Source organism: Penicillium malachiteum (genome assembly GCF_028827825.1).
Source record: "Penicillium malachiteum strain IBT 17515 chromosome Unknown utg000005l:1.0-9002435.0:326005.0-9005861.0, whole genome shotgun sequence".
In the NCBI taxonomy this organism is placed as follows: Eukaryota; Fungi; Ascomycota; class Eurotiomycetes; order Eurotiales; family Aspergillaceae; genus Penicillium; species Penicillium malachiteum.
This window is the reverse complement of record NW_026643099.1, coordinates 2,225,194-2,236,614: the sequence shown is the minus strand read 5'-3', so window position 1 is coordinate 2,236,614 and position 11,421 is coordinate 2,225,194. Positions and strand designations below refer to the sequence as shown.

General features: G+C 48.1%; 5 protein-coding genes across 5 annotated transcripts; 2 read left to right on the top strand and 3 right to left on the bottom strand.

Moving 5' to 3' along the window:
* Nucleotides 1-28: 28 nt before the first annotated feature.
* On the bottom strand, nucleotides 29-4,185 carry N7483_010846 (RNA helicase; the record flags this gene model as incomplete). Its single annotated transcript, XM_057094273.1, has 3 exons — nucleotides 29-288; nucleotides 354-3,894; nucleotides 3,955-4,185. The coding sequence occupies 3 exons, from the start codon at nucleotides 4,183-4,185 to the stop codon at nucleotides 29-31; spliced, it is 4,032 nt and encodes a 1,343-aa protein (XP_056940244.1).
* A 193-nt stretch (nucleotides 4,186-4,378) lies between these two features.
* Nucleotides 4,379-5,277, top strand: N7483_010845 (DNA 5'-adenosine monophosphate hydrolase; the record flags this gene model as incomplete). The annotated part of the gene is made up of 3 exons (XM_057094272.1): nucleotides 4,379-4,463; nucleotides 4,519-4,980; nucleotides 5,039-5,277. The coding sequence occupies 3 exons, from the start codon at nucleotides 4,379-4,381 to the stop codon at nucleotides 5,275-5,277; spliced, it is 786 nt and encodes a 261-aa protein (XP_056940243.1).
* Nucleotides 5,278-5,632: 355 nt separating this feature from the next.
* N7483_010844 (putative translocon-associated protein, alpha subunit) lies at nucleotides 5,633-6,584 on the bottom strand (the record flags this gene model as incomplete). Its single annotated transcript, XM_057094271.1, has 3 exons — nucleotides 5,633-5,921; nucleotides 5,963-6,414; nucleotides 6,513-6,584. The coding sequence occupies 3 exons, from the start codon at nucleotides 6,582-6,584 to the stop codon at nucleotides 5,633-5,635; spliced, it is 813 nt and encodes a 270-aa protein (XP_056940242.1).
* A 483-nt stretch (nucleotides 6,585-7,067) lies between these two features.
* N7483_010843 (CCCH zinc finger protein) lies at nucleotides 7,068-8,690 on the top strand (the record flags this gene model as incomplete). The annotated part of the gene is made up of 4 exons (XM_057094270.1): nucleotides 7,068-7,142; nucleotides 7,222-7,365; nucleotides 7,434-7,776; nucleotides 7,864-8,690. 4 exons carry the CDS (start codon nucleotides 7,068-7,070, stop codon nucleotides 8,688-8,690), a joined length of 1,389 nt encoding a protein of 462 aa, XP_056940241.1.
* Nucleotides 8,691-9,322: 632 nt separating this feature from the next.
* N7483_010842 (uncharacterized protein) lies at nucleotides 9,323-11,277 on the bottom strand (the record flags this gene model as incomplete). Its single annotated transcript, XM_057094269.1, has 4 exons — nucleotides 9,323-9,617; nucleotides 9,681-10,774; nucleotides 10,837-10,953; nucleotides 11,026-11,277. The coding sequence occupies 4 exons, from the start codon at nucleotides 11,275-11,277 to the stop codon at nucleotides 9,323-9,325; spliced, it is 1,758 nt and encodes a 585-aa protein (XP_056940240.1).
* Nucleotides 11,278-11,421: the final 144 nt, after the last annotated feature.

Genomic DNA, 11,421 nt, shown 5'->3' with positions numbered 1-11,421 from the left:
CTAATCCTTCGTCTATTGAATGAGTCAATCACTGGTCCAGACCATTAAACTCAATCAACCTTTTAACAGCCTCGATCACTCTATCCCCGGCTCCGCCATCTGCTCCTAGTACAGGATTATCAATTCGTGCAGCAAGCGCCTCATCTAACATGGTACGCAGCCGTGAAACAAGAACACCGATCCTCGCCCATCCACGTAGTCGGAGCCAGCCGTCTACCAGGAGTCCACGGCCCATAGTATCGAGTGTAATAGAGCCACAGAAGAGAAGAAGCGAGTAAGCGTTGAAAGCTGCGAGTAAACATGTAAGTGAATAAGAACAAATATCAGTGTTGTGATGAAAGGGTCTAACATACGGGTTAAATCACGGATAAACACCTTGCTAGTAGCCATCTTTGTGAAATAACTGAGATAGGCCACAGAACTAGGGTATCCCTGTGCAGAAAAGAGAATCGAGCTCGGATGAATGAAAACTCGCCCGTTCTCCTGATTAAAGTACTTAATTGTCCGAGCGTCCGGATCAACTTCAACTGTACCAGTAACCGAGCTAGCGAATTTCTTGTCTGGGAACGAAACCTGAGCAACCTGCGGTTGGAAAGCACCTGCAATGAGCGCGCGGATAAGATTCCGGTTTGAGGCATTGCGGTTCCATGCGCCTGCTCCATCGTTGTAATCTACTGGTAAGAGACCAGCATCCTTCAAAGATGTGACGAATTGAGCTCGATTGGACGAAATGTCACGCAGGGTCTGATGAGATAGGAAGTTCACACCGCACCAGGACTGGGTCTGCCAGTAACCTTGAGCACGGGCTCGCTCGGACCAGGACTGGTAGGCTGATAGATCGGTGAGAAGGTCACCGTCTCCAGGACGAGTAAAAGATGATTTCGCAGCGTTGGCCTCTTCGCGTCTTTCACGAGGAGAGACGAATGGACTTTTCACTGTTAAGATTGCGGCGACAGTAAGACATGGTTCCATGCAGCCGAAAATTGAGCCATAGATCAATAGTTTGGCACAGCGGAGATCAGCTGGGATCATAGAGAGGTAACGACCCAGTGCGGTGAGACGATTGTGATCTAGGGCGCCGACTCTGTGTAGGAAGCTGAGAGCGCCTTCGACGGCGATGCTCTCTGGCGGGGTGATTGTGTTGGCTAAGAATGTGGCTACATCGTCGATACCCTTCATGGATTTGACAGATAGACAGAGCTGTTCGAGGGGTACACGGCGGATTTCTGGATCTGGTCGTTGGGCCATATTGGATTCGGCTTTGCGAGTGTATAGCTTGTAGCATGTACCAGCACGGACACGGCCGGCTCGACCACGACGCTGTTTGCACGCTGCTTGTGATGCCCAGACTTCTTGTAGTCGGACCATGTTGTCCTTTGGATCGTAGCTAGTCTCTTTGACACGGCCAGTATCAATGACGGCGACGACATCCTCAATGGTGATTGATGTCTCGGCTACATTGGTTGCTGCGATGATCTTTCTCTTGCCATGAGGTGGGCTTTGGAAAACACGGCGCTGCTCTGCTGGTAGCAAAGACGCATGGAGTGGCAGTGGGTGCACGTTAGGAAGTCTGCGGACTGCGTTTAAACATCTTTCGATCTCCACTGTTCCTGGAAGGAAGATCAAGATGCCTCCCGGGTTGTGACCCAGTTGAGCATCGATGTATTCAACGGTGGTTGCGATTAAATCATAGTTGATGCCCATTCCAACACTGCGCAAAGCTTTGCCCAATGTTTCCTCTCCTCGAGAAGAGTCCTCTTCATCCTCGTCCCATTCATTTAGCTCTGGAGCAAATCCAGTATCCCGAATGACATCGTCCAAGTAGTAGTCATTGACTGGGAAGGTTCGTCCAGGGATATTAACAAGGCCCACAGATCTGCTTCCACCAAAGTAGTTCATGAAGATGTTGGCGTCCAGCGTGGCACTCATGAGGATGACCTTCAAATCTTTGCGAACCCGCAAAACATCCCGTAGCAGCGCTAAGAGGAAATCAGTATCGAGACTGCGCTCGTGAACCTCATCAACTACAACATGCGACACATCAGCCAGCGAGCTGGCGACATTGCCATCAGCATCACCTCCGGATTGAATGCGACGTAGTAGAACACCGGTAGTGACAAAGGTAATTCTGGTCGTGCCCTGCTTAGCTTTGGACTCTCCACGGATCACATAACCAACTTCATCACCGACGGTAGAACAACGCTCATCACTGACTCGATCCGCAAGACCTAGGGCGGAAATACGACGAGGCTGGGTACATATGATGTTCGCAGCACCTCCTAGTCCTCGGCGAATCATGTCATCCAGTACGAATTGGACAGACTGTGTACTCTTACCACTACCAGTTTCACCAGAGATAATGGTTACCTGGTGTGAGTTGACAGCTTCAATGATGGCATCTTGAGTATTCCAAGCAGGAAGTGACTGTCTCTTACGACACATTTCGACTTGCGCAGCAGTGTCTTGCTTGGCTTCCCAGGCGTCAAGGAGTGCTGCGCTAGCCGGCGAAAAGGCCTTCCAGTCAATGCCTCGGCGCTGTTTACGAGACGAGCGCACAGGGATCTCGTGTGTGTTGGCAGCTGGAGAAGCACTAACCGCAGAGATCTCACGAAGTCGACCTGGATTTTCCACGATGTAGGGTAGACTAATTTCTAGCCAATCCATGATATTGAAAATCATAGACTCGCCTGAGAAGTTCTCTTCGGCATGCTGCACGGCTCGACGAATAGCACTGAGTCGGATATAAGCAGGGAATCCCTTGCCTTGAATTGAGATTATCGGTGGTGCAGACGGGTAATGTGAAGATGGCTCCTGGAAACGGAACGAGGTGCCCTCTGGGATCTCAGGCGCCTCGCTCTTGATCTCGCAGACCCTAGGAGAGACACGGTGGTAGCGCTCTCCAAAAATGGCTTCTAAGGTGTCTTGCTCCTCTGCCCATGCCTCTGGATTCCCTTCCGGAATCGAAGTAGAAGCAAAGTCGGACCCATATGCCAGTGTGCGTTGTAGATACTCTGCCGCTGCTAGCTCGTCACCATTATTCTTATCAAGAACCTGAGTACATAGGTCTGCGGGATATCCGATAGAGGCAAGACGTTTAATCTTAGCCTCTCGTGCGAGGTCTCCAGCAGCGAGACTTACACCAGCCGAATACCCTTCCGGCAAACTCCATCGAGGCAGATCATCTTCAGGCACATACACCAAGAGCCATTCCAGTACTTCTTCCCGGTCTTTACATTCCGCTGCAGCTTCTTCCACATGGCTTCGACGGAATCCCAGTTTTGAGAATTCTTCGACGATTGCTTTCTTATCTGCGTCTGGAATCTTGATCTCATATGGATTCCAGGTTGTATGCTGTCGCAAGAGACCCTCAATATCGCGGCGGATGCGAGTACCCATATCGACTTTGGGCGCTTGAGACCAAATACGTTTGCTCTTATTATCACCACCTCCAAGACCAAGGTCAGTAGAGGAGACCTTCTCTTTAGCTTGCATCTTGGCCCGTTCCACCCTCTTCTTTTCCAGGTCCGCAGCCGCACTTTCACGTTCTTGCTTGGCTAAGAATGGATCTGCCTCATACAACCAACCCTTTCCTTCTCGAGTCTCTGCTACCTTTATTTCGGCAAATTCCTCTTTCCAGAGCTTCTTATAAGTTGGTGGCATCATCATATGGATATTACGCATATTGCACACACGGAAGAGTGCCCATGCTGCGGCGAAATGACGGGCCTCGAGCGCTGTTGCTTGAGCGGCAAGCTCTTTATAGGATGGAGGTAGTTTCATCGGAGGAAGGACTATCAATTCGCGAGTCTTGGGGTCTACTTTTTTAAGCGTCACCGCAGAGACATGGCCGCCGGAAACATGAATCTGTGGATCGCAATTGGAACTATCAGTGGTCTGAACGGTATCATAGTCGTATACGTTTAAAAATATCTTGAAATTTGCGATAAATCATACCATGCTATACTCTGGTCTCTCCCATTTTTGCTTCTGGCAATGCTCCGAGAGCATATTCACAGGTAACTTGCCAGTCCATGATGCGCCACCAATTACCTCCTTCACCGTAGGTTTCTTGGGCTCTTCCAGTGTGGCAGCAGGTTTCTTATCTTTGTTCTCAGCCGCAGCCTTTGCCTGTTTGGTACCAGGCTTGGGACCTCCCGGATTACCGGCCTTCTTCTTGGGGGGCATTGTTGGATTAATTTCTAGGAAGTTGAAATCGACAATTTAATCGGGCTTTTTGGGATTGTCCCGCACTAGACCGCTTTGGGTGTTTTGCGGGGAGTTCTTTCGGTATCAATTCATGACTTTCTACTCTTTTCCTCTTCTCTGTACCTACTGCACCTCTATTTCGTCTATTTTTTACCATAGGTTGAGTCGCATCATGGCTGAGGAAAATCAGAGTGATATCCACTCAACATCTTCAAAAGACCAAACTAGTACTGGTACCGCAGAGAAGAGAAACGCCTGTGAGATCACTATACACGCGATCGAGTATCAACTAACAGCTAACAATCTATGAAGTCGCAGAACTTATGTCGCCCCGAAATAAGCAGCAAAAGTCTTCGGATGAAGCCATGTCAAAATCCAAATTACCACAATCGAAAAAATCCAATTCTTTTGGCGCTCGCGACGGGCTGGGTGCATACATCGCAAAGCCAGAGACCTATCCTTCCAGTGTGGTAGTTTACCATAACACAGACTTCGTCGCAATTCATGATATGTTTCCCAAATCCTCATTACACATTCTACTCCTCCCCCGAGACAGTTCGAAAACACGCCTCCACCCATTCGACGCCTTTGAAGACGCGGAGTTTCTTACAAAAGTCAAGGCCGAAGTCCGCAAACTACGCACTCATGCTGCCGCTGAATTGCGACGGAAATACGGCAAGTATTCTGAGCAGGACCGGGTGAGACAAGAAGCATTAATTGCCGACCCCCCCACCAGACGAATTGCCGGCAGGAAGAGACTGGGAGAAGGAGATAGTGTGTGGAGTACATGCTGTACCGTCTATGAACCATCTACACGTGCATGTCATTGCAGTGGATAGGTATAGCGAGCGTCTTAAGCATCGAAAACACTACAACAGCTTTTCGACTCCATTCTTTGTGCCCATTGATGACTTTCCGCTGGCAGAAGATGATGTGCGGCGGCATCCTACACAAGAAGGGTATTTGAAGCGGGACTTTGTGTGCTGGCGCTGTGGAGAGGAATTTGGAAACCAGTTTGTGCAACTGAAGGAGCACTTAAAACAGGAATTTGAAGAATGGAAAAAGTTATGAAACTGAAAGTGTATACGGAGTACAAATACAGACAATTTCTCATCTTGCAACAAGAAGCAGTCACATTTCGAATTTGTATTTGAATATACCATTTCCAGAGAGCCTCCAAGAGGGCTGCTTAATGGAATAGCTATACCAAGTTTCCAATTTTCGTAAATAAAAAAAATAAACATTGTACATGGGTCCAGTATAAAGTGGAATGAGCGTGTTCGCTATGTCCCCATGCATTTTCAGCACGGGGCCCTTGCGCTTCACGCTTTCCTGCCCTGGAAGCTCAGAATCAAGCTAAATGATTCTCCCCTCTCCTCCCCTCCAATCCTTCTCTCTATAACCAAGGTTTGTCAAGCATGCAAATTTACGCGCGAACCTTAGTCTTGCCGGCACCCTTAACCTTTCGGGCCTCAGGGCGGTTGATGTGGTGGGAAGGAATCCAGTCAGCGTTGTAGGCGCTGGCGGAGGAAACAGCAGGGCTAGCGCTCTCCTCGACGGTAGGGGTCTCGGTGCGCTTAGTAGAGCCAGCAGCGCGCTTCTCGGCGGGCTTGCCGCTCTTGCGCTTCTGGGGAAAGTAGGGGGCGACCCAGACGGTGTAGAAGAAGTAAACGACACCAACAGCACAGGCCAGGAGGAAGAAGTAGAGGAAGATGCTATAATTTGGAATTGCATTAGCCAATTGATCCCAGTACACGAATTTGCGATAGGATGGGGATAGGTTACATCTGGGGGGTCGAAGATGCTAGTCTCGGGCTCGACCACGCTCACAGAGCCATTGAAGGCCTGGACAGTGAAGAATCGGCCTTCCTCATCCGACAGAATAGCTGCGATGTTCAGGCGAAGATCCTGGGGGTGCATCTCAGTGGCAAAGCTGTAGCTCACGCTCTCCTTGGAGTCGGCGGGGATCTCGATACCGTAACGAGTGGTAGTCAAGTTACGGACGACCTTGCCCTCCTCCTCTGGAGTCCACAAGCTAGCGCCGACGAAGTTCACGGTGACCGGGTTAGGCTCCTCGTTGGTGAAAGTGATCAGGGCCTGGGTCGGGTGACCGTTGACAAGCTTGATGCCGAAGATCTCAGAGGAAGGGAAAGAAGCCTCAGCAGAGACAGCAAAGCTGTGAGCCTCATCTCGGACCTTCTCAGTATCCTATAGATCGCAAATGATCAGTCAATTGATTCTCTCATCGATTTGAGGATTGCCTTTCTCTGTATTTAGGAGTCACGCGATGGAAAAAGAAAACATACAGCCGCAAAGCCGGTACCAACGAAGGCCTGGAGTGAGAGCAGAGCCAGAGAGAGGAAACCAAAGCGAGTCATCTTGGGAGGGAGAAGGGTAGATTAGTTGTTAAGGGGAAAACAAGTAGGTGATCACACGTTGCAATTAGGAAAGAGATCAAGATCCACTACAACCGGGGAAGCTGAGTCAGCCAAAGGCGCGTTCTTGGGAATTTCCGAGAATTTTTAATTTTTTTTTATTGAATTGAAATTGAATTAAATCAAATTCATAGATCAAAAAAAGAAGAGAAGACATTTACGAGAAAAGAGAAAGAGAAAGAAAGAGAAAGAAAAAAGTAAAGGTAGGTATCCGAAACAAGGTCTTTTTTTACTAAGGTTAACGGATTGAAGATTAGACTCCTCTCCTGCTGCTTCCTCTTCTCTCTCTCTCTCTCACTTTTCTCCTTCTCTATTAAAGGATTCAAAAGGAATCGCGTTGATCGCGCACCAAAGCTTCTTATTCTTTTAATTTTCAACACTTCATCCTCGATATTACATTTCCATTTTCCCCATCAATTCTTCATAATGGATTCCACGCCATATCTGGACCGCTATCGTCAGATAGGTGCTGTCGATCAGCAGAAGAATCAGCTCATTGAGGTTGGTCATAATCAAGGATACCAGTTCTTCTACGATGCGCAAGATCAGAGAAAACTAACATGAGAATGCGCCTAAATAGGACCTCCTCCAACGAGTCACCGAACTGGAGAATTCCTTCCAGCGCGAGAAATTGGACCATGAGCGCGAGACTCGGTTCAATCGAGATATCCAGTTGCATGAGATGGAACTCATGCAACAGATAGCACAAATCAAGAATATTATGGTGGGCGACTATGACATTATCTGATTCTCCATAGGGCTGGACTGATCCGGGGTCAATGCCTCCTACAGGACCGAGAACCTTTCGTCGTGGTACTCTTGGACGGCGAGGCAATAATTTTCAAGGATGATTTCCTGCAATTAGGAGAAGAAGGAGGTCGACTGGCCGCGCAGCAATTCTACGCCGGAATGCACGCATATATCCTGAGCAACCTCTCCAGTATTCACACGCCCAAGATAATTACCAAGCTTTATCTGAATGTGAAGGGCTTTGCGGAGAACTGCGCTCGGAGTGGTATCATCTCGGATCCCGCACTCGTTCATGACTTTATTCGAGGATTTAATGAAACCATGTCATATTCTGAGATTGTTGACATTGGATCGGCTAAGAACAAGGCCAATGATAAGATTCAAGGTTCGTGAAAAATCAAAGCCCAGATCCAGCCCCCTTGTGGAGTACCCCCATGAGCTAACATGCTTTTTCTTTGTTTCTCCCTTGCAGAGACTTTCCAGGTCTTCCTTTACAATTGCCATTGCCACCAGGTCTTCGTGGGCTGCGCCTCCAATCCCGAATACGCTCGTTTCCTTGAAGATACTTTGACCGATGGTGACATCACGGGTCGTGTTTCGCTCATTGAGGGCATCACATTTGAAAAAGAGCTGGAGACCGTGAAGAGCTCATATAGGATCGCGAAGTTCCCGGAAGTGTTCCGTTCAACCAAACCGGTTCCAATCTATGTTGCTCCCTGGAAGAGCAGCTTACCGTCTCGATCGTTGCTCACTCCATCGCCATCCCAGCAGCTGAACCCACCACCCCTGTCTCGCGCTTCTACCAACACAGATATGTCGGGTATGGGCGCACCTCTTGCAGTGTCAACATCAAATAAAACCAATGAATCACCGGATTTCCAGGTTGTTCGTTCTCGAGCATCTCCATCAAGCCCGGTCAAAACTGTGGAGCGAAACAAGTATGGACAACGTGTTGATCGTCTCGATTTCAAGAGCATTCCTCGTGATGATTTGAATCGATTGAAGAAGCTCAAGCTCTGCAATTATTATTTCCTCCTTGGAGAATGCCCTAATGAGGAGAACTGCTACCATGATCATGACCGCAAGTTGACCAAGCAGGAGCTGCACATTCTGTCTGCCATTGCCCGTATGACTCCTTGCCGCTTCGGTCTAGAATGTGATGACCCCGAGTGCATCTATGGTCATCGTTGCCCGCAGAGCGAACCTGGCAAGAAGACTTGCTTCCGAGGTGATAGCTGTCGCTTTGAGCCTGTTGCACACGGGATCGACACGAATATCGTCAAAGTGACGAAAATCTAAGTTCTCTTGATTCCATTAAATTGAATTTTTATTTTCGGACTAACATTATCATCTTGATTTTTTTTGGTTTTATTTGGTATTTTCATGTTTCTTCATAAGGATATCCCTTCATCCTTTTTTTATGCGGCGTGGCATACGAATTATTCCTGTGAATTTCGGCAACAAAAAAGGATCTGCAGTTTAAGTTTCTCGGGTCCAAAGTTCTTTGTTGTGTTCGTTCGGTTCGTTTTGTTCCTTTCAATTCTTTTTATATGGGGCCATCGGTTTAGGATTATTGTTCAGTGTGGTTAAAAGATTGTCAAGACTCATGGTAGATTGGGAAATTTCTCGGAGTTGTCTGGCGCACAGGATTAACTCCAGGGTCATTGATATTTACCACCATATTACCATCCCAGCGAATGCAGGGCTATCACCAAAATCGGATGCGAGCGTCTGAGTTGCCTAAAGCACAGTGGGAAATTGTACTAGTATAAACATCATGTTCAAAAGATATTTTCAACTCGAAATAATTTGACATTCCCGAAACTTTTCCAGGGTCTCTTACAGCTTCTGAGTCGTAGCCTGTTCACTTGATTATGCACTATGTAGATGAACAGCTGGACATGTCCTTTGCTCCAATATCCTCCCATGCGTCACTCATGAATCGTCGTACCATAAAGAGAAAATCGTCTTTCCCACCCGAAACATTCTTCCTTGACACAAAGTTGTCCGTCAATAGCCATGGCATCTGAATCTCGGACATGTCTACACGGCACACCGTATTCCCTAATACAACAAGTAAAGGGCAACGAGGAAGACTTGACCGGTTTCCAGTCTTTGTCGTCAACAGGAATTTCGGCCGCTGCTTGCTTCTGCTCTTCAAGATTGCCCCACAGGATGAACAGTTTCTCCCGCAGTTCACTCAATCGCTGCGGGTCACGGCGAAGACTATACGTGAGCTAGATTAGCGAGCGTTCTCTAATAAGAAATGGATGCAGGCCATATACTTACTTGGTAGCATCGAGACAAAGCAAGAACTCTGCCTCTCCACCCGCAACAAAGATCTTGAACTGTTGTCGTTGCTGATTTTTCGACATCAAAGGCTCAGTACCCTCTACCAAAAGGCAAAAGCGCCATTCCCATGTCACAGATTCGGTGCCATAATTAACAACAGGCTTTGATGAAACCTTGACTGCAAAATCCTCCAGCTTTGGAGGATAGAAGTCAACTACTCGGGCAATAAGGCTGTACCCCACATTCTGGAAAGGAACCTTGTAGCTTACGCTACTGGGGAGTTCTATTACATGCGTTTCAGCAGCCAGGATAGAATCCACAGAGCTGGTTGGAATGCCAATGTCGCGTGATTTAACCTGTGGGTTGGGTTTCACACGTGAGGAGGTAACCACAGCTGCGACTGGTAAACTCGTTCGACTTCCTTCTTTCCGCGGAGTCTTTTTCGGCTCGTCAACCTTCTGTTTCTTTGCTGGCTTGGGTTCATCTTCCCGATCATCTTTCCGATCACCGTGAATCTTCCAGTATTCCTTCCGGCGTTTCATTAGTTCTTTTGCATGGACATCATACTCAGGCGAAACGATCTTCAGATGAATCTTATGTGAGTACTTCTGGTCTTCGTGGATAACTGCTTCTAGATCTCCATTCCTGCTGATTTTGGGGCGAACATATGAAAGTAAAACAATGTCGCCGAGTTTAATACTCGACCTTGCAAAACTTGCATGCGGATGCCAGAGCGTGACTTCCATGGTCAATTTTCCCCAGGGGCCGGGCCAATTTTTGGAGAGCCGCCCGTAAGGATCCCCATCAGTTCCCGTCACGCCATCATCTTTTTCATGGTTGGGCAGGCCCTCATTAGATGTGTAGTCTGTGACCCATATGGTACCCTTGTCGTCGTCGTAGTGGTGGTCTTTAACCACTTGCACGACTAATTGGCAAAATTTAGCTGGTTCGGCGTCTTTGACGTAAGAGATTGGCATTTTTCCTTTCCTTGGTGTGAGGGTGGCCACCAGAGAAGCTTCAACCACCGTGGTTGGCTGTTGTGGGATAGTACCTCGCCGTGTCCGGTGTGGTGTCTGAGGCTGCACTTTAGGCTGCACACGTTCTAGTAAAGCGGAAGCCCTTGCCTTTTCCCCGGGGTCGGATCGAAAGTAACAGGCCCCGTAGTGATAGAGGGGCCTTTGCTAGGGTCCTCGTCTACCCGAAAGATTGCCCATGGAACTCTCTGTGCCTGTGATACAGTGCCATGTGGCCTTGCCTTGTATTGATTGACCTAAATCCAGAGAGAGTCAGTTTTGCTTAGAGAGAGGATGTTGATTTATTTGTCTTCAGTTGGAGGTCTTACTCGGACGCCTCGGAGCAAGACTACATCATTGAGCATGACGTGTGGTAGGCAGCTCTCATTATCGTTGAAATATTTCACTTTCAAGCATTGTTCCCAGGCACAGCCATCGAGGTCCTCATCTTTGAGTTCAAAAGTGATACATGATGAAGATCCTCTGGTACGAAAGATATCCAGCTTATCGACCACGACGCCAATTACAGTCGAAATTCCACCATTAGAACATGCTGTGGCGATGTCGATCAAACCAGCCATTATGTGCCACCTGATTAGGTGAGATTTGCAGCTCTTTGACAGATGTCTCGGACGAAGCTCAGTGACTTGCGGTGAAAGTGATTGAAGCCCGATAAGAGTGTACTAGTAACTCAATCAATGTCCATTATGGAGGCCATTGAACAT